The sequence below is a fragment of the Pan paniscus genome, chromosome 13 (assembly GCF_029289425.2).
Source record: "Pan paniscus chromosome 13, NHGRI_mPanPan1-v2.0_pri, whole genome shotgun sequence".
In the NCBI taxonomy this organism is placed as follows: Eukaryota; Metazoa; Chordata; class Mammalia; order Primates; family Hominidae; genus Pan; species Pan paniscus.
The window spans coordinates 122,256,500-122,281,640 of record NC_073262.2 but is presented as its reverse complement, the minus strand read 5'-3'; the positions used below and the strand labels follow the sequence as shown (position 1 = coordinate 122,281,640).

Genomic DNA, 25,141 nt, shown 5'->3' with positions numbered 1-25,141 from the left:
CCCCTAAACATTTGTGTGCTTAATTTTAAATTTTCCCAGGGCTAAAAAAATTAAACGAGATGAAAATAAGTTTTCCCAGGGCTACTAAAATGTCTATCCACAAGAGAGGTATTCCCTTCTCAGCCACCTGAGCGTGCTAATCAACCAGAGATTCTGGGTGGGATGCCGACTGCATCCTAGCTGCTGACTCTATGGACCTGTAGAGCCTTATTTCCAGTTTCTAACTTTCTAACTTAAAGATGGAGGTGGCTGAGTAGACTAGTCCCTTGATTACAAGTGATCAGTTACTAAAGGTCAAGCCAGAGTGTAGTCCATAACTCCCTATCCAGGTTCTATACCTGATTGTGTATTTACATGACCATTAAGGCTTATAACTACATATCTGTCCATCTATCTCTACAGAATCCTGCATCCTTTTCATGTGTTTCTTATCTCATAGGACCACACACCTCTTACAGATGTTTAAACGTCACCTAATTGAATTCTAGTGATCTCTCACAGCTTTGTCCAATATCCTGAGATCATTCTCCAAGTCACTGCTCACCCCCAACCCCTCACCCTACCCATCCCACCCTCTGTGGTCTCTGAGTTTCTGACTCCCCTAGGAATGCAAAAATGGACTCCCCCAGGATCTACACACCTTTTGACGTGGCGAAACTAAAGAAGAAAGTTCCTAAGCCTAGTAACTCTGCTGAGAGATTATTTGGGGATTCCTATAGCACTACAGCCACTGCTTCCCCCCTCCTGAACCCCCTGCTTCTTGAGCAACCACTGCAGTGATCAGGGTCTGTTGAAAGAATATGGTCTATGAAGGAGGTGCTGGAGCCAAATTCCTAATCTCTCAGAAAGATGAGGCCACTTAACCAAAGTCCAGCTAGTGCCTGAGGTGAGGCCAAAGCCGAGGATTCCCGACTGCCAGTCCCCATGTTCTGGCCACTCAACTGCAATGCCATCAACAACAGCAAAGCCAGCAGAGCAAGAGAGGTGCTCACAGATCACAGTCCCAACCAAGCAGCCTAAACATTAGAACGTGCTACGTTCAGCCCTTTCTTTTTTTTTTTTTTTTTAACTTTAAGTTTCAGAATACATGTGCAGAACATGCAGGTTTGTTATATAGGTATACGTGTGTCATGGTAGTCTGCTGCACCTATCAACCCATCACCTAATGCATTAGCTATTTGTCCTGATGCTCTCCCTTCCCTCACCCACCACCAACCCAACAGGCCCTGATGTGTATTGTTCCCCTTCCTGAGTCCATGCGTTTATGTGCAGCCCTTTCTGTTGCTTGATAAACAGGATAGAAATAGGCATGGGTCCTGCCCTCAAGCTTACTTTCTAAAATAAATATGCATACTGTGTATTTGCATTTTCATACCAAGGAGAAGCAATAATAAGAAATAACTTTCAACCACAGTGGAAATCAACCATAGGAAAGAATATATTGGTTTAGGACAATGGTTCTTAAACCTGACTCCATATTAGAATCTCTGGGGTTTTGAGGGGATGTCAGGGGGAGGGGAATGTTTAATAAAATACCAGTGTGAGCCTGACACGGTGGCTCACACCTGTAATCCCTGCACTTTGGGAGGCCAAGGCTGGAGAATCAGTTGAGCTCAGTTCAAGACCAGCCTGGACAACATAGTGAGACCCTATTTCTACAAAAAATAAAAATTAATTAATGTAATTTAATGCCAGTGTGAACCTGTAGAGATGAGGCTCAGACACTGATATGTTTTGAAACACTCCAGGTGATTCCAGCGCTTAACCAGAGCTAAGATCCTCCGACTTGAAGCAATGATTTCTGACATTTTAGTCCTTTCCCTGGCATTGTCACAATTTCTTGCTGTGCATGCTGTATTAGTCCATTCTTGCACTGCTATAAAGAAATACCTGAGCTCCCTCTCCCTCTCCCGTCTCCCTCTCCCGTCTCCCGTCTCCCGTCTCCCTCTCCCGTCTCCCGTCTCCCTCTCCCGTCTCCCTCTCCCGTCTCCCTCTCCCGTCTCCCTCTCCCTCTCCCTCTCCCGTCTCCCTCTCCCGTCTCCCTCTCCCTCTCCCTCTCCCGTCTCCTGTCTCCCGTCTCCCATCTCCCATCTCCCGTCTCCCGTCTCCCTCTCCCTCTCCTTTCCACGGTCTCCCTCTCATGCCGGGCCAAAGCTGGACTGTACTGCTGCCATCTCGGCTCGCTGCAGCCTCCCTGCCTGATTCTCCTGCCCCAGCCTGCCGAGTGCCTGCGATTGCACTCACGCCGCCACACCTGACTGGTTTTCGTGTTTTTTTGGTGGGTTTCACTGTGTTGGCCGGACTGGTCTCCAGCTCCTAGCCGCGAGTGATCCGCCAGCCTCAGCCTCCCGAGGGGCCGGGATTGCAGACGGAGTCTCGTTAACTCAGTGTTCAATGGTGCCCAGGCTGGAGTGCAGTGGCGTGATCTCGGCTCGCTACGGCCTCCACCTCCCAGCCGCCTGCCTTGGCCCCCCAAAGTGCGGAGATTGCAGCCTCTTCCCGGCCGCCACCCCGTCTGGGAAGTGAGGAGCGTCTCTGCCCGGCCGCCCATCGTCTGGGATGTGAGGAGCCCCTCTGCCTGGCTGCCTAGTCTGGAAAGTGAGGGGCGCCTCTGCCCAGCCGCCCCTACTGGGAAGTGAGGAGCCCCTCTGCCCGGCCAGCCGCCCCGGCCGGGAGGGAGGTGGGGGGGTCAGCCCCCCGCCCGGCCAGCCGCCCCGTCCGGGAGGGAGGTGGGGGGCTCAGCCCCCCACCTGGCCAGCCACCCCGTCCGGGAGGTGAGGGGCGCCTCTGCCCGGCCGCCCCTACTGGGAAGTGAGGAGCCCCTCTGCCCGGCCAGCCGCCCCGTCCGGGAGAGAGGTGGGGGGTCAGCCCCCCGCCCGGCCAGCCACCCCATCCGGGAGGGAGGTGGGGGGGTCAGCCCCCCGCCCGGCCAGCCGCCCCGTCCGGGAGGTGAGGGGCGCCTCTGCCCGGCCGCCCCTACTGGGAAGTGAGGAGCCCCTCTGCCCGGCCAACCGCCCCGGCCAGGAGGGAGGTTGGGGGGTCAGCCCCCCGCCCGGCCAGCCGCCCCGTCCGGGAGGGAGGTGGGGGGGGTCAGCCCCCCGCCCGGCCAGCCGCCCCGTCCGGGAGGGAGGTAGGGGGGTCAGCCCCCCACCCGGCCAGCCGTCCTGTCCAGGAGGGAGGTGGGGGGGTCAGCCCCCCGCCCGGCCAGCCGCCTCGTCCGGGAGGTGAGGGGCGCCTCTGCCCGGCCGCCCCTACTGGGAAGTGAGGAGCCCCTCTGCCCAGCCACCACCCCGTCTGGGAGGTGTACCCAACAGCTCATTGAGAACGGGCCATGATGACAATGGCGGTTTTGTGGAATAGAAAGAAGGGGGAAAGGTGGCGAAAAGATTGAGAAATCGGATGGTTGCCGTGTCTGTGTAGAAAGAGGTAGACATGGTAGACTTTTCATTTTGTTCTGTACTAAGAAAAATTCTTCTGCCTTGGGCTCATGTTGATCTGTGACCTTGCCCCCAACCCTGTGCTCTCTAAAACATGTGCTGTGTCCACTCAGGGTTGAATGGATTAAGGGTGGTGCAAGATGTGCTTTGTTAAACAGATGCTTGAAGGCAGCATGCTCTTAAGAGTCATCACCACTCCCTAATCTCAAGTACCCAGGGATACAAACACTGCGGAAGGCCGCAGGGTCCTCTGCCTAGGAAAATCAGAGACCTTTGTTCACTTGTTTATCTGCTGACTTTCCCTCCGCTATTGTCCTGTGACCCTGCCAGATCCCCCTCTGCGAGAAACACCCAAGAATGATCAATTAAAAAAAAAAAGAAATACCTGAAACTGGGGCCAGGTGCAGTGGCTCACGCCTGTAATCCTAGCATTTTGGGAGGCCAAGGTGGGTGGATCACTTGAGGTCAGGAGTTCCAAACCAGTCTGGCCAACATGGCAAAACTCCATCTCTACTAAAAATACAAAAATTAACCCGGCATGGTGGCGCACACCTGTAATCCCAGCTACTCTGGAGGCTGAGACATGAGAATTGCTTGAACCCAGGAGATGGAGGTTACAGTGAGCCGAGATGGCACCACTGCACTCCAGCCTGGGTGACAGAGTGAGACTCTGTCTTGAAAAAAAAAAAAAAAAGAAGAAAAGAAAAGAAAAAAAAGAAATTCCTGGAACTGGGTAATTTATAAAGAAAAGAGGTTGAATCGGCTCATGGTTCTGCAGGTTGTACAGGAAACACAGTGGCTCTGCTTCTGGGGAGACCTCAGGAAACTTACAATCATAGCAGAAGGTGAAGGAGAAGCAGACATGTCTTAGATGGCCAGAGCAGGGGTAAGAGAGAGAGGGGGGAGGTGCGACACACTTTTAAATGACCAGATCTCATGAAACCTCACTCACTATCACAAAAGCACCAAGGGGGAATCTGTCCTCATCATCCAATCACCTCTCACTAGGCCCCACCTCCAACACTGGGGATTGCAATTCAACATGAGATTTGGGCAGGAACACAGATCCAAACCATATCATATGCCTACTAACTGTACAGTTATAAAGTTAGTACTTTTCCTTTAAATCAATTCACTAGTTTTAACATACGTATTTAGACTTATCCTACACAATACTGTCTGCAAAATTATGGGGCTCAAGTACTCATTGTATTTTTTTCTAAAACACATGAAAATATATAACTGTGACAGCTAAACTATCAAAACCACACCTAAAATCATCTCACACACCACTACTGGTATCCTTCCCCACTTGGGGAAATATTGCCTAAGGACTCCTCTGATCTCAGAGAAATGTTCCCCACTTCTGGGCTCTTTTCAGTAGTTTTGAGGACTTGCTGCTTTGTATTTGTTGACACAACTTGGTTATTTTAAAATGTTGTTTGCTGATTGGGTACAGTGTATACGGCTCGGGTGATGGGTGCACCAAAAGCTCAGGAATCACCACTCAAGAAGTTATCCATGTAACCAAACACCACCTGTTCCCCAAAACCTATTGAAGTAAAAATAATTTTAAAAATTAAATTTAAAATATTGTTTGCTGTGTGGGCCACATTCGTAGAACAAATCCACCTATCTCAAGAGCCTGATATCCTGACCAACTGCTCCGGACCTTATAGTCTAGGCTGGATGTCCCTGGAAGAGACACCACTTCCTGAGAGTGTGTCCTTCCTAAGCTCCCCCAACCCACCTTCTCTCTCCCAAGCCTGGAAAAGCTGCATGAGCTCCCTGGTGGCCCTAGAGCGCAAGGACCGCTATGGTCTCTCTTATGATAACCAGTTATCACAGACAAGGACGCACTGCTCACTGGATCTAAATGTGGTGGAGACTGTGACCTCTTGGTCCTTCTTTCTCTGCCAACTGCTCACCCCCTTACCCTCCATGCACCCCTGTGGCCAGGCACTGTGGGAGGCATTAAGAGTACAAAGGTGACTCAGGCCAGGTCTCTGCCCATCTCACAGCCTATAGGGAGACAGACAAGAACACGCAATGGGCGTGCAGTGAGAGAGGAGGCGTGGCAGGGGATGCTCAGGGACTCACAAATGAAAGTCTGGTTTTGCACCCTCCTCCACGCTCCCCTCACCCCCACCTTCCCACCAGCTCTGAGCCCTTGCTCCCAGCCCCTTCCTCATCTCCAGCTGTGCCCCACCCCCTCTTTGTCCCTCCTCTCCCATGGTCCTAAGCCTTGTCCCTGGAATTGCTGGCATTAAAGAGCTCCCTGCTCCTCCCCTCATCTCCCAAACCCAACTGTGACTCATCCACCATCCAGAGAACAACCCAGTGGCTGTCCGCTTAGTCAGCACTTAATAAAGCATTGTTCAGTAAAAAGAAACAGTTCCAACAAAATTAAAAATAATCTCAGCAGTAGGCTCAAATATTAAATCTTCCTTCCAGAACATAAATCCTACAAACACTGGAGTCTGCTTTTTGCACAAGTGGTGAATCACAATTATATAATTTATTTATCTGGAAACTACATTCCTCACTTTGCATTTCCTTTTTTGCCACACTGGATTCAATCCACCATTCCCTACTTGCCCAAAATCTGTTTTATTGTTGTTTTCGGCAATGGCTTAATCGCCAGCTGCATAGGCAGCGCTCAGCGCAAGTGCCCTTGAGTTCTGTGTCACCTTTCCTTTGCTGCTCAGAATTCCCTTTGAGAGCTCCAAGTGTCAACAGGCATGATCATTATTTGAGTCACCTGATAAGATACAAGAAGAAATGTCACACAGGCTGCCAAATGGGACACATTATTGCCACGTTCTGTGCCCTAAAGGAGGGGCCTAGGGCAGTCCCAGCAGATGGTCTATGAGCTCTGACAGCCAGACGCTGTCACAAGGGCATCAGATATCTTGAGTGAGCCGAATCCTCAGCATGAACAAGAAAGTGACAGCCGCCCTCTTTGCCCAAAGTAAAAGAATGAGCTAGCACTCCTCAGGGCCTGAAGTGGGCCTGCACTTGTCCGGGGATAATGAAAGCTTTGGGCAGCTACCCAAGATGTGGCCATAACCCCACTCAGAAAGCAGTAAGGGGCGGGGGAAATAGCGACAGGCCGGATGTCCTTACTGAAGGGCTGGTGCATGTGCACATTCCCAAAGCCGCTTCCAGTCCAGAGCAGATGGCAGAGAGGCCGGATGTTCAAAAATACAATGGCCTTTGTCCCCTTTTTAGTAACTGTCCTGTCCTACCCCCCAGAGCTGGGCCATCAGGGCCGGCTGGGGCTCCCCTCCACTAACTCTCCTCTGCACCTTGAAGAGGGCCTGAGTTGAGGGCCCCAGCACTCCGAGAGGAGAAGTTCAGAGGCCCAGTAAAGAGAAAGTCAGAGGAAACACCGGGGCTACAAAGGGCTTCAGGACAAACTCTGAATGTCCCCAAATGACATGCTCTCTGACCAGCCAGGCCCCAGGCCAGTCCCGGTTGCCTTTCTATGAGTTTGCCATGTATCTTGTCCCCCAGGTTATTTCTGGCAAAACTGAGGCTGTTGCACAAGGAGTGGCCTCGGGAATCCCAGAACTGCCTCTCTAAGCCAGCAGAATCTAAAATGGCCCAGGGTCCCCAAATCCGGCATCACCCTGGCGTCTAAGGGATTGGGCTGCTATCTCTGCTCCTCGGAAGGCCAGAGATCAAGAAAAGAAGAGAGACATTTTCCATTCCCTCTGTGGCCCCACAGCCTCTGATTTCTCCAGTAGCTACAATGGAGCTCATCCCCTGTGTCACACACCCAAGCTGGGTCTCTGTTTCCTCTCCTATCCCTCTGGGTCTCCATCCCTGGCAGCCATTTTGGTTGCTGCAGCGTCCTGGGTCTTCTCAACCCTCCATGGTCCCCCTGAGTGTGCTGGGTGTGTTGGGTGAGCTCAGAATGTTAGCTAACCCTCGCCTCCTGCCCTTCCTAAACTACGGCTGCCCTCCCTTGCCATAGATGGGTCGTCTTTAAATGAGTAAGGCTGCCAGGGTGACAAGCGGTTATCACTGGCTGTCACTGAAGCTTTTTCGCCTACTGCTCTGAGGCCTCAAGGCCTAGCTTTGCTGGAGTCCACCCTGACCCACCAACCGGGACCAGGACTCATTCCCCTTGTCAGAAGGCCCCGCCCCTCTTTTCATTTTGCAGTGGAGGAACACCCACAGTTCGCGGCTATTTGCCAAGCAGAGATGACTGACACCAACTGTGCCCAGTGAGGAATCCACCTTCTGGGCCCACACAGACATTTCCTTGCAGGGGCTGGAAAAAGTGCAGTTCCTTCCTGTGGGGTCTAGGCATCCCCGAGACCAAACAGGAGAGCCTTTCCCGCATCCGGGCCCGCAAGGAGAATCAGGACTCTAGGAAGGAACCAGGGTTCTCATATGCAAAGCCTCTCAACCAAACTTGTCTGAGAGGCCCCTGACATCTGTGTTTGGAATCTTCTCTGCACATGTCCCTTCTAGGTTTTGCGTTTGACCTTGACTTTGTTCCTTGGCAAAGTTCTTTTGAAATTCCACCCAGCCTTGGCCAATCTAAAGTAAAAGGAATCTTGTCCTCACATACACATACAAAGGAGAGGCTAAATGTAGTTAGAGGCCACATGGCACCAGAGACCCAGGGAGCCGAGGTGGACTGGAATAAAATACTTACACCCGGACAATAATCCAGGGCAGCTGGAGGGCTCTTCTCTTCCTTAGGAACACAACAAACAGCCTCACGGTGGCCTGTCCCTTCTCTCCTGACCAGTTTCGGGGCACCAGCTGTTGGCCTGAACACCTAGGAGTGTATGGTAACCGCACCTGACCGCAGGAACTTAAGCACAGCCTGAGAATGGCCCTGTGTGGCAGGCACACCTGAATGTATCTTCCAAGCTAGGGAATCCAGGAGTCGCCAACCTGGAGAGTCCTTCCTTGTCTATGAGAAACATCTGAGCCCCCAGGCTGTGGAACACGGGCCATAAAGGGAAAGGTCCAGGCCCAAGTCTGGGTTGAATGAAGATCCCCAGGTGGAGGTTGTTAGGGGGAAGGTGCTAAGTGGAAATGCTATAGAAACTGCTTTTTGCAACCGGTTGTGGTTTCTCCTGCCCCCGCTCACCACCAGCGGACTCTCTCCCCTGTATGTAAGCCCCAGTAAAACCCCATGTCTCGTTTGCTAGTCTGGGTCTCTTCTTCCACCTCTTGAGCCTGGTGCCTTCCCCACTGGTGTTGATAGGAGTTCAGCACATTGGGGAGCAAAATTGGAAAAAGAGAAGAAAGCAGCAGCACCAGCTCCGGTGGAAACCGCTAACGTGGAGCTGAGGGATCCCCAGCCTCGGAAGCTCTGAGCTGCCCAGAGCTGCAGAACACGGAACTTGCCTGACCGGGCTTGGTCTCCGCGGGAGGAACTGGATGCGCTTGAATGGGCTCTCTGAGCGCCGCGGATCCACCAGGTGGCAGTGCTGCTATTCCTCAGTCGGGACAGAGCCTGCAGCATGCGAGAGCGGCCACCGGAGGGCAACGGGGGACGATGCGCTCCTTCAGGCTGGTGGTTGCCTAGCAACTATGACGCAATGGGCTCCCGCTCCCCTCAAGTCCCCCAGGTTATTTCTGGCAAAACTGAGACTGTTGCACAAGGAGTGGCCTCAGGAATCCCAGAACTGCCTCTCTAAGCCAGCAGAATCTAAAATGGTCCAGGGTCCCCAAATCCGGCATCACCCTGGCGTCTAAGGGATTGGGCTGCTATCTCTGCTCCTCCGAAGGCCAGAGATCAAGAAAAGAAGAGAGACATTTTCCATTCCCTCTGTGGCCCCACAGCCTCTGATTTCTCCAGTAGCTACAATGGAGCAACTTTCTCCCTCTCCCCTCCCCGGTTCTCCGTCTTGCTAAGCAGGAGTTGGATTCATGGGCATGTGATCTTGAGCAGACCTTGAGTGCTCCCACCCCTACCGCCCGCTCCTCGGCTGCACTTGAGGGGGCCTGGGGGATGATGATAAGGCCCAGCTCTGGCCTTCTGTAGTCTCGATTCTCTCTTTTTCTCCCAAGGACTCTCCTTGACTCAAACCTCTCCCTGGTTTTGATAACCCTGAAAATAGAATTCTTCCAATTCCAAATGGATAAGTATGACCTGAGAAACCAAAGATGAAACCAAGAAAGTGAGGCAGACACGAGACAAGGAGTGTGGTTATAATGAGCTCAAAGCCTGTGCCGGTCTGGTCTGTGAAAGGTGAGGCGAGGTCAACACCCCGGGCAGAAGTCAGGGGGGCCACTCTAGCCATGGCATCAGGAGTGGTTCCAGGCACATCTCTGGGTCCTGAGGAGCTCCCCCAGCCCAGGGCTGGGCTCTGCCTGAGGCCCAGGTGTCAATCCCTAAGGTCTTGGGGTCTCTGAGGGGCACTGTCTTCAAGGGTCACACTGGCATGTGCAGCTCATTGTACTCATCCTGGCCATCCTCATCGAAGTTTGGTTCAGCATCTTCCGAGTCCAGCTGCAGAGGGAACAGAAGGTTGGGGAAGGCAGGGAAGCATGCTTGTCCCCTCCCATTCTCCAACTCCTCCTCCAACCTGCAGCCCTCCCTGCTCCCTGACCTTTCCTGGGCCTCTCTGCAAGTACCATGACCCTGGGTGGCAGCACTGCCCTTGACCAAAGCCTTCAGGTCACCTCCCAGACCAGATACCTGGCCCCTCCTGGTGATAATAATGATTATTATTATGAAGCTCTTTCCTGAGGCCACTTCTAGTTGCTATGGTACCTTTGTACACCATGTTTGAGTATGGATAAATTGCAAAAAGATGTCTTTTCCTCTAGGTGACAAAAACAGGGCTCAGGGTGGACACCAGTGCCACATCAACCCTGTAGCCTCTCAGCTGGGTGTTTTTGGTCAGGCACTACCTGCACAGCTGTGTGCAGCAGCCCCGTGCCAACTCCCTTACAAAACCACCATCCTAAGGCCTTTACCTGGACTAGCACTTGACCCTCCCAACAGTCCTATAAGGTAGGGTCTATGATTACCCCTATTATACAGGTGAAAAATAAGATTTCGGAAGGTGAGATAACTTGCAACACAAGTTACACAAGTTTCACAACTAACACAACTAGTGGGTGGCCAAACAGAGATTGGAACCCAGTGCCCATTTGCCCTAACACTGTTTCCCCAGACCACCACCCCCTTACCGCCTGCAGCTCCCTGTCCTGGAAGAGCCGGGGCAGAAGGCAATGCCTCAGAGGCACCGTGAGCAGCAGCAGGAAGGGAAAGGCGAGTGAGGCCGCCGTGGACTTGACCACCCAGAGCAGTGCGATGCAGCCCAGCTGGATGCAAGTGAACAGATGCATCCGCCACGTCTTCACCTAGGGGAGCAGCCAGTGGGCCCCAGTGCACAGCGTCCCGGCCTGCTCCCACCCACATCGTGGGGAATTTGGCTCCCAGGTCACAACTTCTCCTTCATATTCATCCCGTCCATCGATGCTCCCAGATCCCTCTGGATCCCCTTCCCGTCACCCCACTGCCCTACCCCCATGCTTCCTGGCCCTACCTTGGTCACATAGGGCTGCTCAGGATGGTGTTTTGCCGGCATGAGGATGAGCAACAAACGCTGGGACAGCTGGATACCAGACAGGGACGTGACCCCCATGTACAGGAAGATCCCAAAGAGCACAGCCAATGGGATCCGACGCAGCACAGCCCCCATGACGATGGACAGGCCTGGAGGAGGTGACACAGACCCGCCTGACCCTCAGACAGCCCCCGTGAGGATGGACAGGCCTGGAAGAGGTGACACAGATCTGCCTGACCCTCAGACAGCCCCCGTGAGGATGGAGAGGCCTGGGGGGAGGTGACATGGACCCACTGGACCAATCAACTTGGCCTTATCACCCTGAACAAGAGAAGGAGGGGCGGGGGGGGCAGACGCATTGGCTCACGCCTGTAATCCCAGCACTTTGGGAGGCCGAGGTGGGTGGATCACAAGGTCAGGAGATCAAGACCATCATGGTTAAGACGGTGAAACCCCTGTCTCTACTAAAAATACAAAAAATTAGCTGGGCGTGGTGGCGGGCGCCTGTAGTCCCAGCTACTCGGGAGGCGGAGGCAGGAGAATGGGTGAACCTGGGAGGCGGAGCTTGCAGTGAGCCGAGATCGCGCCACTGCACTCCAGCCTGGGTGACAGAGCGAGACTCCGTCTCAAAAAAAAAAAGAGAGAGAAGAGGGGGCAGGACAGAGAGCCAGAAAAGGACTCCAGGAGTAAAGGGCTAGGGGAATGCTGGGAAGCAGGTTTGGGGGTCAGATCGAGGGCAACACACAGCACATTGGGAGATTCAGGGTCAAGCCTGGGATAGTGAAGATGTAAGGCCATGGGGCCCAAGGAAGGGGGTGTGCAGGGTGGAGGCGGGCTCTCACCCACGAGGCTGGCGATGAGCACACCAGTGACCCGCTGCTCCCGCACCTCCTGGATCTGGGGCTTGTCACCAGGCGCGATGGCAGTACGCATCACTGTCAACGCATTGACATGGGTGACGGAGCGGACCGTGGCAGCCGTGAGCCAGGGCAACCCAAACAGCCCACAGAGCCCCCCCAGGGAGCCAATGAGGAGCAGGTCCAGGTGGAAACCGGAGCCCTTGAGCAGCCTCCGCGCCTTCTGGCTGACGATAAGCCTGCAGGGAGAAGGTGGGGAGCGGGGTGTGGCTGGCCTGGCAGGGGCAGGGGACAAAGACAGGCACGCACACAGAGACGAGATGGTGGGGGGAGGACGTGCAGACAACAGTTCTCTCTAGGACTGCCAGCTTCTTCTTTCAAGTTCCCAAATTGAAGTTCTCACATTGAAGCAAATGTGAGACAAATTCTCATACTGTGAATATTTAAAACACCACAAAAGCCAGATGCCAGATCTTACCACGTTATTGTGGTTTAACCAAAATTAGATACATGTGAGCATCCCTGGGTGCAAGCTTAGACTGCTAGAGTGTTCTGAGCACTGTCAAGTGCCACCCTGCAAAGAGTGGTGGCAACAGATAGATGTCATGTCAAACCATCACGGGGAAACCATGCCCCTGCCCCGGATGCCACTGCTCTCTGCTCCTCCCCCACCTCCTCCTCACCCCTGCCAGCTCCTCCACACACACTCTCTTCCTCAAGGATTGCCACCAGATCCCACCACCCAGCACCCTGATACTGATAATGATGTCCCTGCTATAACCCTGAAACCAAGCCAAGGAGCCAAGGAGCTTGGCCTCGTCCCTCCCACCTCCTCCTCCCATCTCTCTCACGCCGTGATCTGTGTCTCCATGAAGATCAGGATGAGGACGAGGAGGGCGGGAACAGCGGCTGCCACCATCATCCACGGCGGGAAAGGACGGGCACTGCCCAGGGGTGGGATGAACCACGAGCGCTTATCGGGAGAGGTCACTGAGAGCCCTGTAGGCACTGTCAGCTTCTGCATGGCAGGAAAACAGGGTTCAGGGACACAGCCTCCCCATGCTAGAAAGCCCACCAAGCAGCCCACTAAGCTGCATCCCCAGTCCAGGACTTCAGGGAGCTGGGGTGTGAACAGGTTAGGGGAAAATTAGTTTTGCATCCTCCAGAAGTCACTGTCCTTTCAAGGATCCAATAGAGGGCAGGGAAATGAAGCGCCTCCTCCCTGAGCCCCAGAGCTTCAGGGGACCTGTGTGGGATACTGTCATTCTGCTCCCAGCCCCACACCTGCTTCTCCCGGATTCATCACTCAGGCTCCCTGGGGAAGGCCCTCAGCCCCCAGGGCGGCCACTCCACTGGGAAAGTTGAGTTCAGGCCTGATCCCAATCCCAGGGCCCATGGAAGTATGTTGTGGGCTCCCTCTCCTGGCCTGGGGGTGACAGCAGCTGCCACAGGCTGGGGCTCCCTCACCTGCGTGTAGGTGTCTGTGATGGAGTAATCCACCAGGACCATCACCAGGATGGAGATGGGGATGCCAAAGTCCCCGATGATGCGACGAGCCTTGAGAGGGGCCAGTTGGGGAAGGGAGCAAAAGGTGGAGGCAAGGTCAGCAGACTAACACGGGGCTTGCCATCTCTGGCCCTGCCTGGGTCCAAGCTGGAGCCAGAAGGCCCCCCACCTGCCTCTCAACCCCACAGGTGCCAGCGCAGCCTGGGAGGCTGTTGTCTTGATTAGACTTCTCTGAGCAAAGGGCAAGAAGACACCCAGGGAAGAGGCTTCCGAAGGGGTGAGGGGCTGCCCGAGCTGGGTTTTGGTCCATGGGCTGACCGGCGAAGGGGTGCAGCCTCTCTGGGGAGCTCCTACAGCAGGAACTGTGGGACTCTTGGGGGCTCCACACCCAGCAGCCACGCACCTTGCCCCCCAGGAAGCGGCTGTTCCTGAACTTGCGCAGGAAGAAGGCTATGAAGAAGGTCCCGAGCATGAGGATGAGTGAGAGCAGTGCCGTATTGGGCTGGTTCCTCGGGCTGGGGGGGCCCTCGGTGGGGGGCAGGGCACTGCCATTTGGCTCCAGACCAGCATCCAGGGACCCCTCGAGGGCCCCCTCAGGGGGGTAGAATGGCAGCAGTGGGTGCTCTGTGAACACCTGTGTGTGGATAACAAGGATGCCTTGTCACTCACCTGGCAGGTGACCTGACTTCATCGTCATCAGTACACCTGTGAGAGAGAGGGTGGCCCCTCAATACCTGGTCAGACAACAGTAATGCACGGACATCCAGCTGCACCATACACACAACACACAGAACACACACATACAACACACACAACACGTAACAACACACACATAACACATACAACACACAAAAAAACAACATACCACATACACACCACACACACAACATACATACACACAACACACACAACATGCACACACAGGCACACACATGCACACACACACACACATCACACACACACACAACACACCATACTCACATCACACCCACACACACGCACACACACACACACACTCCTCTACAAAAGGTGACCCAAGGACACCCAGCCCCTTAGCACTGACAGCTCCCTCCCCATCACATACCTGTGCAAGTGAGTCCTTATTACTAAGCCTCCAACCAGGTGCTTGGAGTCGTGACCTGGCACCCACCCCCTGGGTCTGACTCCCTCCCCTTCAGCTCAGACCTAGCCTAGGGTGTCCCTAGAACCCCTCACTCCCAACACAGTCCCTTTCCTTGTCCCCTAGTTCTCCATACCTCCCCCTCCCATGCTGTCCTCCCCAGGGCAATGTCCACCTCCATCTCTGCCACCCCCAAGACCTCGCTGGACCTCCACCTTGTAGAGCTTGTAGAAGGTCTCGTAGATGAAAATGAGTGAGATGAGAAAGGCAAAGATCTCCTGGGTGAAAGGCGAGATGTAGCGGACCAGGAAGCTGCCTTCGGCGGCCACCAGGGCAAGGACGAAGACCACCAGCCAGAGACCAACCCACACCCGGCCAGTGAGGTACTCCAGGTCCTGGGCTCGGCAGAACTAGGTGGGGGTAGGAGCGGTCGTTACCCACAGGTGGACTGCCCTGGGTGTCAATGCCCCCTGGAATAGGCAGCGGATGAACTCCGAGGAAGAGGGAGAATGCAGGGACCCATCCCCTAGGTAAGGAAGAGTGTGGGGCAGGATGTAGGTAAGGAAGAGTGTGGGGCAGGATGTAGGTAAGGAAGAGTGTGGGGCAGGATGTGCGTAAGGAAGAGTGTGGGGCAGGATGGATGGAGCAGGGCAAGGCTTCGCCTCACCTTGAAGAAGGCTTCCTCAAACACGAGCAGCGGCCCAGAGAAGCCAACCACGAGCAGCGGCTGAGCTCCCAGCAGAGAGAAGAGGACGCCGAGCACAGCAGTGGACACGATCAGCTCGGACACACCCATCAGCCCCTCGGTCTTCTCTCCTGCGGTAGCACGGGTAGGATGGCCCTAGCCTGGCTCTGTCTATCTGCCCCCTTCTTCATCTAGCTTGTCCTAAACTGGGGCCCCCAACAAAAGCAGAGCAGCCCCTTAGAGCGACACACAGGGCCTCTTCCATACCCCATTGCTCCCAAACCCTCCCCACTAGCCCCCAATGGTGATCACAGGATCCCTCATCCCTTACACCTCTCCCACACCCTCACTTTATAGCTCCCCAAAGGTGATCGCTGGGATTCCCTGATCCAGCATCTCTGTAAGGTGCTTACACCTTTGCTAGCACGTCTAACCATTGGCCCCCTAATGTGATCACACCCAGACCCAGAATCCTGCAAGTGACACTGGGACCAGAAGTGACTAGAGGAGCCCCTCAACTCCCCAAGCCCCAGTCCCTTACCCAGCAGCCCCCCGAAGGTGATGGCAGGGCTGAGGGCTGCGAAGTAGATGAAGAGCACAGCGGCCACACACTGGGAGTGCAGCGCATCTCGCAGGTCACTGGGGTAGTGCGGGTACCGGCGCCTCACATCCCGCACAAGCCCCCCAAATACCGAGCCCGTCCGCAGCAAGGGGTCATCTTCAGGGGTCGCCTCAGAGCCCCCCAACTCCAAAGACAGTTCTGGGGGAACAAGGGGCTGCTGGGGCACAGACCACTCCCTCTGGCTCGGAGGCCCCGGGCTATTGGGATCAGGGATGCAAAGGGCTCCAGGAGTCAGGACGGGGCTGGGGTCACAGCCTTAGGGCCCTGGGATGGGGGAGTGTGTATTGGGGGCACTCAGCCTCCAAGGGTCTGACCTTTCCCAGGGGCCGTGTAGCCACCCCGTGTGGTCATCTCGACTTTGGTCTGTTCACGCTCTCGCCGCTTCCTAAGCAGCTCTCGCTGGAAAGCAGCCACGGAGCGCAGCAGGTCACGGCCCTCCACCTCGGATGGGGGGATCACAATGCTGCCATCCAGGAACTCGCTGATGGCGCTTAGGAGGTCTTGCCGGTCATCTGCCTGGTAGGCAGCCTCATGAAACAGCTGGGGGCAATGAGAGGGCCAGGACCCTCAGGGACAGCCAAGGGAGCCTCCAGGAGGGAGACTTGAGGCAGGTGTTGGGTCACTGAGCTACAGGCAGGGTGGACATTCAGTCGTAGATACTGGGCCAGTCCAACAGTGTTGGCTGTTGGAACACCGACACCCATCCCTGCAGGCCAGCAAGCCACTGCCCCAAAGCCCCAGGTGCCCCCCATTCCCCCAGGAGATGCCAGACTTCCACATGCAGCAACTAAAGGGATAACACCTGGCAGAGCAGGGGCTTCCAGAGCCATTCCAATTGGATCAGCTACACCTTACAGGCTGATAAATATTGTGAACGTTGCCCCTGGCTAAAGGACCCTCCTATCTAATCCCAGGAGAAGCCACAGCAAAGACCAGCGCATCCAGCCCTCCTGATCAAGTCTCACATCACATCCAAAGCTCTGGGGTCTGGGCTTTTCCCCGTATGTCACCAGACCCTCCCACAGCCACAGCCCAAGGCTCTCTCTTCTCCCCTGGGCCAACAGCTCCCCCCACCACCCTCCAGGGCATGGCCTCCACCCAGGGGCCTCTAGCACCCTTGCCTCTATGGGCACCACTGTGGACAATGAGGGACAGGGGTAAGCAGGGCCTAGGAGAAGAGGCCTTGAGAGCCAGCACGCGCCCAACCTTGTCAGACATAAGGGTGGCAATGGAGCGCCCAAGCTCGTGATAGTCAGTGCTGGTGTGGCTGGGCCCCAGCATCACGAAGAGGAAGCGGACAGGGACAGGGACCTCAAGCACAGACTCCAGGAGTACAGCCTCATTCAGACGCACGAAAGCTGCTGCAGGCTGCTCCAAGAAAGGCACACAACCTAGGGGAAGAGGAAAGCACAGGGCACTGGGCAAAGAGAAGCAGTCAAGGCAGGCTCTGGGGCAGCTATCTAGGGCTATCATGGACAGTTGAGCAGGTTGTAAACTGCGCAAAGAAACCCAGTCTAAAAGGGCACTATTCGCTTATGTGTCTACACATTGATTACAATTCACCAACAGATGGAAACTCAGGATATTAAAGAAGTGTTGCTTTTTTTTCTAATTCCAACTCCAAGATAGCAGAAAACTGGACAGGAAGCAGGCAGGGGACTACGAAAGAAAGGGCTGGGCTAAGACAGGTTGTGAGGAACAGCAGGGACCAGGTGGGAGCCTGGAGGGAGATGGAAAAGGCGGCCTCGAGGCCAGAGCTCAGACAAGCAGGCCCCCAGGAGAGGCACACACACACTGCAGACCCTGCCCCCGGCGCCCGGCCCTCCTCACCCACAAGCACAACAGTGGCCTCAGCATCTTCAGGGATCTTCTCCAGCAGCTTCAGGCTTTTCCCCCGGTGACCATCTCCCCCAGGCATGTGGAGGGGCTTCTGAGGACGCAGAACTGGAATAGGGCTGGGACCCAGACCGGAGGCCGTGGCAGGCCCTCCCAGCCCTGGCTCCAGCCCTGGCTCTGAGACCTGCTTCTCCCTCCCAGAGTAGGCAGGTACTGCACTGTGGCCCCACACTGGGAGCCACCAGCTGGGATGTGGACCCTGCCTCGATGTCCCCAACTACCGCCTCAGCCTTATCTTGTTTAAACAGCTCCTGTGGGTCTGCCACATCATCACATTCAAACCTCCTGCGTCTCAGGGCAGGGACCCCTCATGCGGGTCTCCTCTAGGTCCCCCAATGCCCAGCATGATGCCAGCAATCCAACCTTCCCAACCCACTCAGTGAAGTCGTTGATGACCTCGACTGAAACTGGACACCCTCTCAGTCCCCTGGCCCAAGCCAAAGCAAGGGCACTGACCTCCTTGGCATCAGGGTCATGTGGCCAGAGTGGGGCTGGCTCCCCCAGGTCATCAGCCATGGTAGGCACCGCCCCATCAGGGCCATGGCTGGGAGTTGGGTGATGATTCCCCAGAACCGAGTTCATGCTGGAGCTCGATGGGTTTCGGGGAAAGAAGCCACTGTCCTTGTCATCGTTGGGATGGCTGGAAGGGGCAGGGTGAAGCAGGTGAGGAGGAGAGGCTCATGGTAGACTGAGGTCATGAGGTGAGTAGTGGAGGGTCAGGACCTCCATCCCTCTGCCTCAGTGTAAAAAGAAACTTTATAATGATTGAAAGTGTCAAAAGATAGAAATGAGCTCTCTGTCACTTGTGGCATTCAAGCAGAGGCTGGGAGCCACTGGGAAGAGGATGTGCTCCTGGAAGGGCAGCTGAGCCGGACAGGCCCCTCCCAGGGACCCACCCCGGCACCTGTGCTTCAGTAGCAGGGTACGTAGGACGCTGGCCCTGTCCTCCGGCCGGATCTGGTCAGACACAATCATGGTCTCCACCACGAGGTGTGCAATGCCTGGCAGGGTGGTTTGCTCCAGGTCCAGGAGGGCAGCTCCTAGGGGGACAGTCAGGCACAGAGAGGGCACAGTCCCATCAGACAGGAGAAATCTCCTCCCACTCTGCCTTGCCCCCAAAAGCATGCGAATGTGCTGGAAGGGCAAAGCGCCCAATGTACCCAGGTGGATACACAGCTCCATATTGCCACAGGCCAGTCAGAGAGGGGCCATGAAAATGAAGCATGGAAACGAGGGCACGGCCCCTCCCCACCAAGGAAGGGGAAGCCATTTGTTGACTGACTGCATGCACCAGATACAGCCCTGCCCCTCGGGGCTCACGGGCTGCCCAGGCAAATGGACCCCCACAGTCCCAGGTGGCAGTTGGATCTTGCCTGTGCCCAGGACTCTAGAGAGTGTTCCTGGGAACTGAGCAGCCTGGCACAGACTGAAGAGGGCATGCAGCCTCGGGCCAGGCCTGGGGGTCCCTACCATGGGCGATGGTCCTCCTGAGCTCCAGAAGGCTACGGAAGGAGAGCGAGGCAACATGGGGCTTCCCCCAGCGCTCCGTCTCCTCCTCCACGTCCTCCTCAAACTTGATCCAGCGGGCCGTCTCCCGCCAGTGGGGCTCCTGGCTGCGGTCCAGCATCAGCTCATTCAGCTCCACGAACACCTGGGGGGCATGCCAAAGGTGAGGGCCCGGGGGCCAACAGGTGTGGGGAACACCATGATGGGGCAAGGCAGGGGGGCAAAGAGAGGAGGGCTCCGGGGCCGAGGGGCATGAGGAAGCCACAGGCCCACCCAGTCAGCATTCTGACCTCATGAGGCCTCCGGTCCAGCTTTTTCTTCTTCTTCTTCCTGCGAAGGATGGGGGCCAGGCCGCTGGGACTGCCCCTCCCGCCCTGCGTCCGGGACGGCTTTTTCACTAAGTGTCGCCGCACACCAGGGTTGTCTTCCAGTCGGTGACCTGCAGAGAAGATGGGCTTGGGGGTCCCACAGGTCCAGCTGGGGCCCTCGGGGTCACGGCCCAGCTCCTTCTGCCCAACCCATCTACTTGGTGAGCTCTACAGTCACCAACAGGCCATGCCGACGGGAACCACATAATCCCATGTGGCCATTTCATTGATAAGAAGACTGAAGCTCAGAAAGAGGGAAGGACCTCCCCATGGTCACCTGGGACCACCGGCCAAGATGCAATCCAAAGGTGGACCCAGCTCAGTCCACAGCCCCAGCCAGACCCTCCAGCCCCTGCCATGGCCACTGCCCCTCCTTCTCCATCTGGGTCCCATGACAGGCACTGAGTCAGAGTCCCCAGGCACTGAGCCCCCAACACTTTCCGTGCACCCTATCTCAACACCCACGTCCCCTCCCCGAAGTTACACAGCCCAGCAGACTCAGGCAGGGCTTCGCTCCTTTCCTCCTGTCTGCCCCACCCAGGCCAGCAGCAGTCGGGGAAAGGCCAGCAGCCCCGTTACTCACAAGTTGGTGGCCCTGCCATGGGGCCCAGCTGGCCCCTGATGGACTCCCACAGGTCACCATCCTCAAAGTCCAGCACAAACATCTCTAAGTCTTCCGGGGCCAGTGAGTCTCGAGGACTGGGGGCTGGATCCCTCCCAAAGCCCCAGCTATTGGTATCCCCAGGCCCAGGGCTCAGTGCCCCATTGGGCTCAGGGTCCTTCTCCAGTGGGCTCGTCATTCTCCCGGTGGCCGAGACCTCGGCCTCCGCTCCCTACCAGACCCCTCGGCTCTCCTACAAGGTGGGAGCCTGGACGGGGTGGCTTCTGTCCAACCAGAGCTGAAGGTGGCACAGCCTCCCGACCCCAACTCCCCAAGTCCACAAGCCTGCTCCCTGCGGCATCCAGCCCCCACTCTGGGTCTGTAAACACGCCCTCCCCCACCCCCCATCCTGCTGCTACTGCTGCCATCGGATTGTTCCTGTCCCTGTCCTCAGGCCCTGGCAACTTTCCATGACGTATTGAGCTCAAAGCCCTACCCTTCCCCCCACCCCACCCACACACTGTGGCTCGGAGGAGGGGGAGGGATCAGTGATACCCCTGGCCTGGGCACAGAGCCCCACGGGTGATGACAGGTGGCACAGAAACCAGGGCACTGATAAGATGGAAGGAATGTGCCGAGATCACAGCCAGGCCCCCCGCCAAGGGTAGTGGGATGGGAGTGAAGGGTCCTGACACAGGGAGAGGCAGGGGTCCAGAGCAATGGCTCAGACTCAGGGCCTGGTTTGGAGGGGATCAAAGAGGAGACAAAGAGTTTACCCTGAGAAGAGGGGCCTTGGGGAGGGATACAGTAATGTGAAAAAGAGAGCTGCCTTTTTCTAGGGGTGACTCAGAGGACAGAATCAGGACTGAGGCGTGAGGTGTCAGGAAAGGAAATCTCAGCTCTGGCCATCAGAGAGGGTGGCTGGGTGAGGTAGTGAGGTCCCCATCACTGGCCATATCCCAGCAGACAGGGATTCAGAGAGGACTCAGCCCTGAGCAGGGGACAGCTCAGAGCCTCTCCAAGGTCACTCGCAGGCTGGGAGTCCGTCGCAGTGGACCATGGGGGCTGCCACAAGGTCTCACTCACTCTTCATGTCATCCAGGTCTGCAGAACCCAGCATCTGGGCCTCCGCCTCATCTGTGGGCACCTGCTGCTCTGGACCACCTGGGTTGCCCACGGCACTGCCTGGGCACAGTCGCTCCCGCAGGTCATAACTGGCCGATGGGCTCCAGGGCCGGCTTTTCTCCCCAGCGAGTCGGGAGGCCCGGGCCCGGGGGCTGGGGGAGCTGGGGAGGCAACACAGCACCCTTGGACTTGACAGGGCCAGGTCGGTGGTTCCATCACCGTCCCTCAGCTCAGAGCATGGCCTGGAGTAGACCCTGAGCATGAGACCCAGGCCCCTCCTGGGCAGAAAAGGATGCTGACCCAGGCCCCCCTCCCCATCCCGTGGCTCCCCCTTTCCTCCACCTTTCTCCTCACCCTCTCTACTCTGTCACTCTCTCCTGGGGAACTCCTAACCTCTTCACTCTGCTCTTCTCTGTTTTTCTCCCCCCTTGTTCTCTCCTCCTTGTAAATCACAAGGACAGAGAAGGATCCCCACCCCCCTCCCACACCCTGCTCCTCTTTTCTCAGGGTCAGAGCTGGGGACACTCCCCAGGGTCAGGAAGGAGGTGACTGCCAGGAGCTCTGGACCCTGTGGCTCTGGGCTGGGCCCTGCTGAGTAGAGGCTGCAGCCAGTACCTGCTGGAGTGCTGGGGGCTCCTGTCAGTGTGTGGGCCCACCGAGGGCAGGGGCTTGGTGACAGCAGCCCTCCCGGGGAGGCCTGGACTGTCATCCTCGTCACTTCCAATGGAGAACTGCAGACATAGAATGTGCCCTGGGGCCTTGCCCCGACCTACCATACAGCCCCCAACCCCACCCAGCCTCACACAGGCCCCCAACAAGCACTCCTCTCCTCCTCTCTGTACCCCTCCCTGACCCCTGACCTGCCACCCATCCAAAGGGAAGCCCCTACCTTTGCCTTCTGTGGGGTCCCTGAGGTGGGGGGCTCCACAGGTTCTGCCTCAGATTCTCCTTCCTCTTCCTCCTCTTCCTCCTCTTCCTCATCCACTCCAGCTCCCCCCTCCTCCTGGATGGGAGGGGTCCCCTCGGAGGGGGGAGCAGAGGTTTTCTCCTTCTTCCTCTTTCTCCTGGTGTGCCGGGCAGAGGTGGGGGGCAGCCGCCGCAGCTTGTGGGGTGGAGGCAGGCGCGCTGAGAGCGGGTGGTGGGTGTGGTGGGATGTGTGCCGGTGAACTGGGGGTGCAGGAGATCCGGTTGAGGCCCCCACAGCAGAAACAGGGGCCCTCCCCACCCGAGGGCACACACCTTCCAGCTCAAGGCCGCAAACAAGGGCACCCTAGTCCTTCCTCCAGGGCCATGACCCCCCAACACCTGTGTCCACGTGCCTGTCATTGATGAGGTCTGGTGGAGTGGGAGGAGAGGGCGGATGGACAGGGAAGGTCATGAAGGGGGCTGGGAGGGGAGACGTGATACAGCAAGGAGGGGAAAGGCGGAGTTGGACTAGCCGAGGTGGGACAAGGAGGGAGTGAGTGGGGACGAAGGGGAAGGGGAAGGTCACCGTGGAAGGGCCCAGGCCCAGCTCCCTAGATCTCCCCTGGTCTGGGGCCCACCTCCCCTGGCAGGCGGACAGGCGATGGGTGGGGGAGGCAGGATGACTGAACACGGCATGTGGCCCAGCACAGAGTCCAGCACAGTGTCCGGCACAGGATGGCACTGGGTGACCAAGCCGGAGGTGAGCGCGGTGATGGTGGCGATGAAGGTGATGGTGGCGAGGGCGGCCGCACTAGGGGTCCCCAGGCTACCCACACTCAAAGTCCCGCTCGCTGTAGCTGCGGCTGGGCTTCTCGGGGTCCCAGGCCGGGGGCTTGCTGATGAGGTCCCCAAACCTGCTCACAGCCAAGGTCTTGCCCAAGTCATCGTCCTCCTCCTCCACGTCTGGACTTAGAGGGGGCTCCTCCAAGGGCACCCGGACCTGCAGGCCCAGACGGCCTCTGCTAAGGACCCCTGACCCATGAAGGCCCCACACCCACCCCAACTCCAAGCCCTAGTTGGGGGAGCTCAGCAGGCTCTCGCACCATCGGGCCCCCTCCCCTTGCTCCCAGGCCTGTGTCAGCATCCCAGAAACCACCCTCTCTGGGCTCCCAGAGCTTGTAAAGAGAGAGGGCTACGGATCTGGAAAATACCAAAAACCCCCCTCTTTCTCCGTAACCCCCAGCCCAGCTCATCCCTGGATCTGGGGGGTCCCGGGGTCGGCCAGAGGACTCCTCTACCCACCCTAAGGTCCCTCCCCTCTCCTCCCCCATCTCTCCCCCGCCCCCGCGCGCGCCGATCACCTGGGGTAGGGGGGAGGCGCCCCCGGGCGGCGGGATCACTCCGTTGGCCATGGCCAGGTAGGCGGCTGGGGACGCTCTCGCTCACTAAGGGACCCGAGACCCGGGTGAGAAGGAGGGGCCACTGAGGGGGGCTAGCGGGGAGCCCTGGGGGAGGAGGGCGGGGTCAGGTTCCTTGCGCTGGCGCCCCCCACCCGGGAGCCGGATGCACGCTCCCGGCCCAAGCGCCCCTCCGAGGCCCAGCCACGCCCGGGACAGCCCGGGTCCCCCGCCCTGCCCGGCGTGCCCCGCCCCGCGGTACCTCGGGGCTCCGGAGCCTGCGAGGCCCAGGCGGGCCGCCGCGCCCCATGTCCCCCGCGCTCTCTCCGGAGCGCAGCCGCGACTGCCGTCCGGCCTCTCGCAGCGCAGAGCCGGGCTGGCCGGGCGGACGCAGGCGCCGGAGCCCGCAGCCCGCGGCTCCACCTCCTCGCGCTCCGCTCCGCACCTCCGCCGCCGCCGCCGCCGGGCCGCACAATGGGAGCGGGCGGGCCGTGACTCACCCCGCCCCGGCCGGCGCGGCCCCCACGCGCGGGCACCGCAGCACCCCACCTGCCCGTGCGCCCCTTCTCCAGGCGCCCCACGCATCGCTGGGGGCTGGGGCGCGGCCCGATATTCCCACAATCCCCCAGATTCGCTCCCCAACCCTGCTTTTAGCCTCCCCTCCCCTCCAGAGCCCAGGAAGCCACCCCCTCCGCAGACACAGGCCCCTCCAGTCTTGGGAACGGAGCTCACAGACCCCTGGAAGCACCCACCACCTCCCCTTTCATTTCCACCACAGCCTTGCCCCTCAAAGGCCTGGCTTCTGTCGCGTGGCACCACCCAACGTTTGACCTTGACACAGTACCTCCCCTCCTCCCGCCTCAGCTTCCCCAGCTGTAGCGAGAGGGGCCTGCAATAGGGGTGTTCCAAAGTTCTATCCAACTCTAAGACTGTGTGGCTCCGTTTCCACATTTCCTCTCCCTTCTCCCCCTATCCCTGAGGTCACATCTCATTTTCCAAGGGCAAAAGGTCTTTCGAAGGAGCCACTGGACCCCAATCGGCCCCTATCCCGAGATCAATGAAACTGGACTTCTACACAGTGCGATGCCATAACAGCCCTGTGACCTTGGTACTTCACCCCGTCTGACCCCTGGCCTCATCTAGATCTCAGCTCAACCCAAGGAAAGATTTTCTGTGTGCGTAGCCTTCCAAGGGGAAGGGAGCTAGGATCTGTTGGACGCCCACATCGTCTTGTGTGTGCTCACAGTCCTGTGCTAGGTAGGCCCTCTCCAGATGGCTGCCTCGTCTCAGGCATAATAATAAGAGGAGCTGTTATGATTCCCATTTGGTCAGCAGAGGACAGTGGAGACTCAGGGAGGCTCGTTACCTGCCATGGTCACAGCTGGAAAGCAGGCTGCCGACAGGTTTGGGCATCATTATCCATGTATTGAAGTGACTCTCCAAGCCACAAACAAAATTTTTAACTGAAAGAGATGAACTATCCTCCTAAGTCTCACAGGGTGAGTCCCAAGGTGGGAATTCCTAGGGTGGGAATCAGCTGTGCCTAGGCAGAGCACAGCTGTGCCCCA

General features: G+C 57.3%; 1 protein-coding gene across 3 annotated transcripts; it reads right to left on the bottom strand.

Annotated features, from left to right (window-relative positions):
* Nucleotides 1-9,596: 9,596 nt before the first annotated feature.
* On the bottom strand, nt 9,597-23,980 carry SLC4A3 (solute carrier family 4 member 3). 3 transcript variants are annotated; one of them, XM_034955252.3, is made up of 23 exons: nt 23,836-23,980; nt 23,538-23,681; nt 23,011-23,176; nt 22,160-22,437; nt 21,886-22,001; nt 21,232-21,431; nt 19,467-19,615; nt 19,141-19,321; nt 18,575-18,710; nt 18,127-18,310; nt 17,605-17,704; nt 16,981-17,165; nt 16,089-16,314; nt 15,694-15,912; nt 15,135-15,283; nt 14,683-14,877; nt 13,751-13,981; nt 13,309-13,398; nt 12,693-12,859; nt 11,827-12,080; nt 10,964-11,133; nt 10,605-10,778; nt 9,597-9,918 (listed from the first exon to the last, which is right to left on the bottom strand). In XM_034955252.3, exons 2-23 carry the CDS (start codon nt 23,586-23,588, stop codon nt 9,841-9,843), a joined length of 3,699 nt encoding a protein of 1,232 aa, XP_034811143.2. In that variant the 5' UTR covers nt 23,589-23,681; nt 23,836-23,980; the 3' UTR covers nt 9,597-9,840. The 3 variants fall into 3 exon arrangements, with proteins under 3 accessions (XP_034811143.2, XP_034811144.2, XP_034811146.2); XM_034955253.2 differs by having other exon boundaries at nt 23,538-23,621; nt 23,836-23,979; XM_034955255.3 differs by lacking the exons at nt 23,011-23,176; nt 23,538-23,681; nt 23,836-23,980 and adding an exon at nt 22,815-22,985.
* Between the last annotated feature and the right edge of the window lie 1,161 nt (nt 23,981-25,141).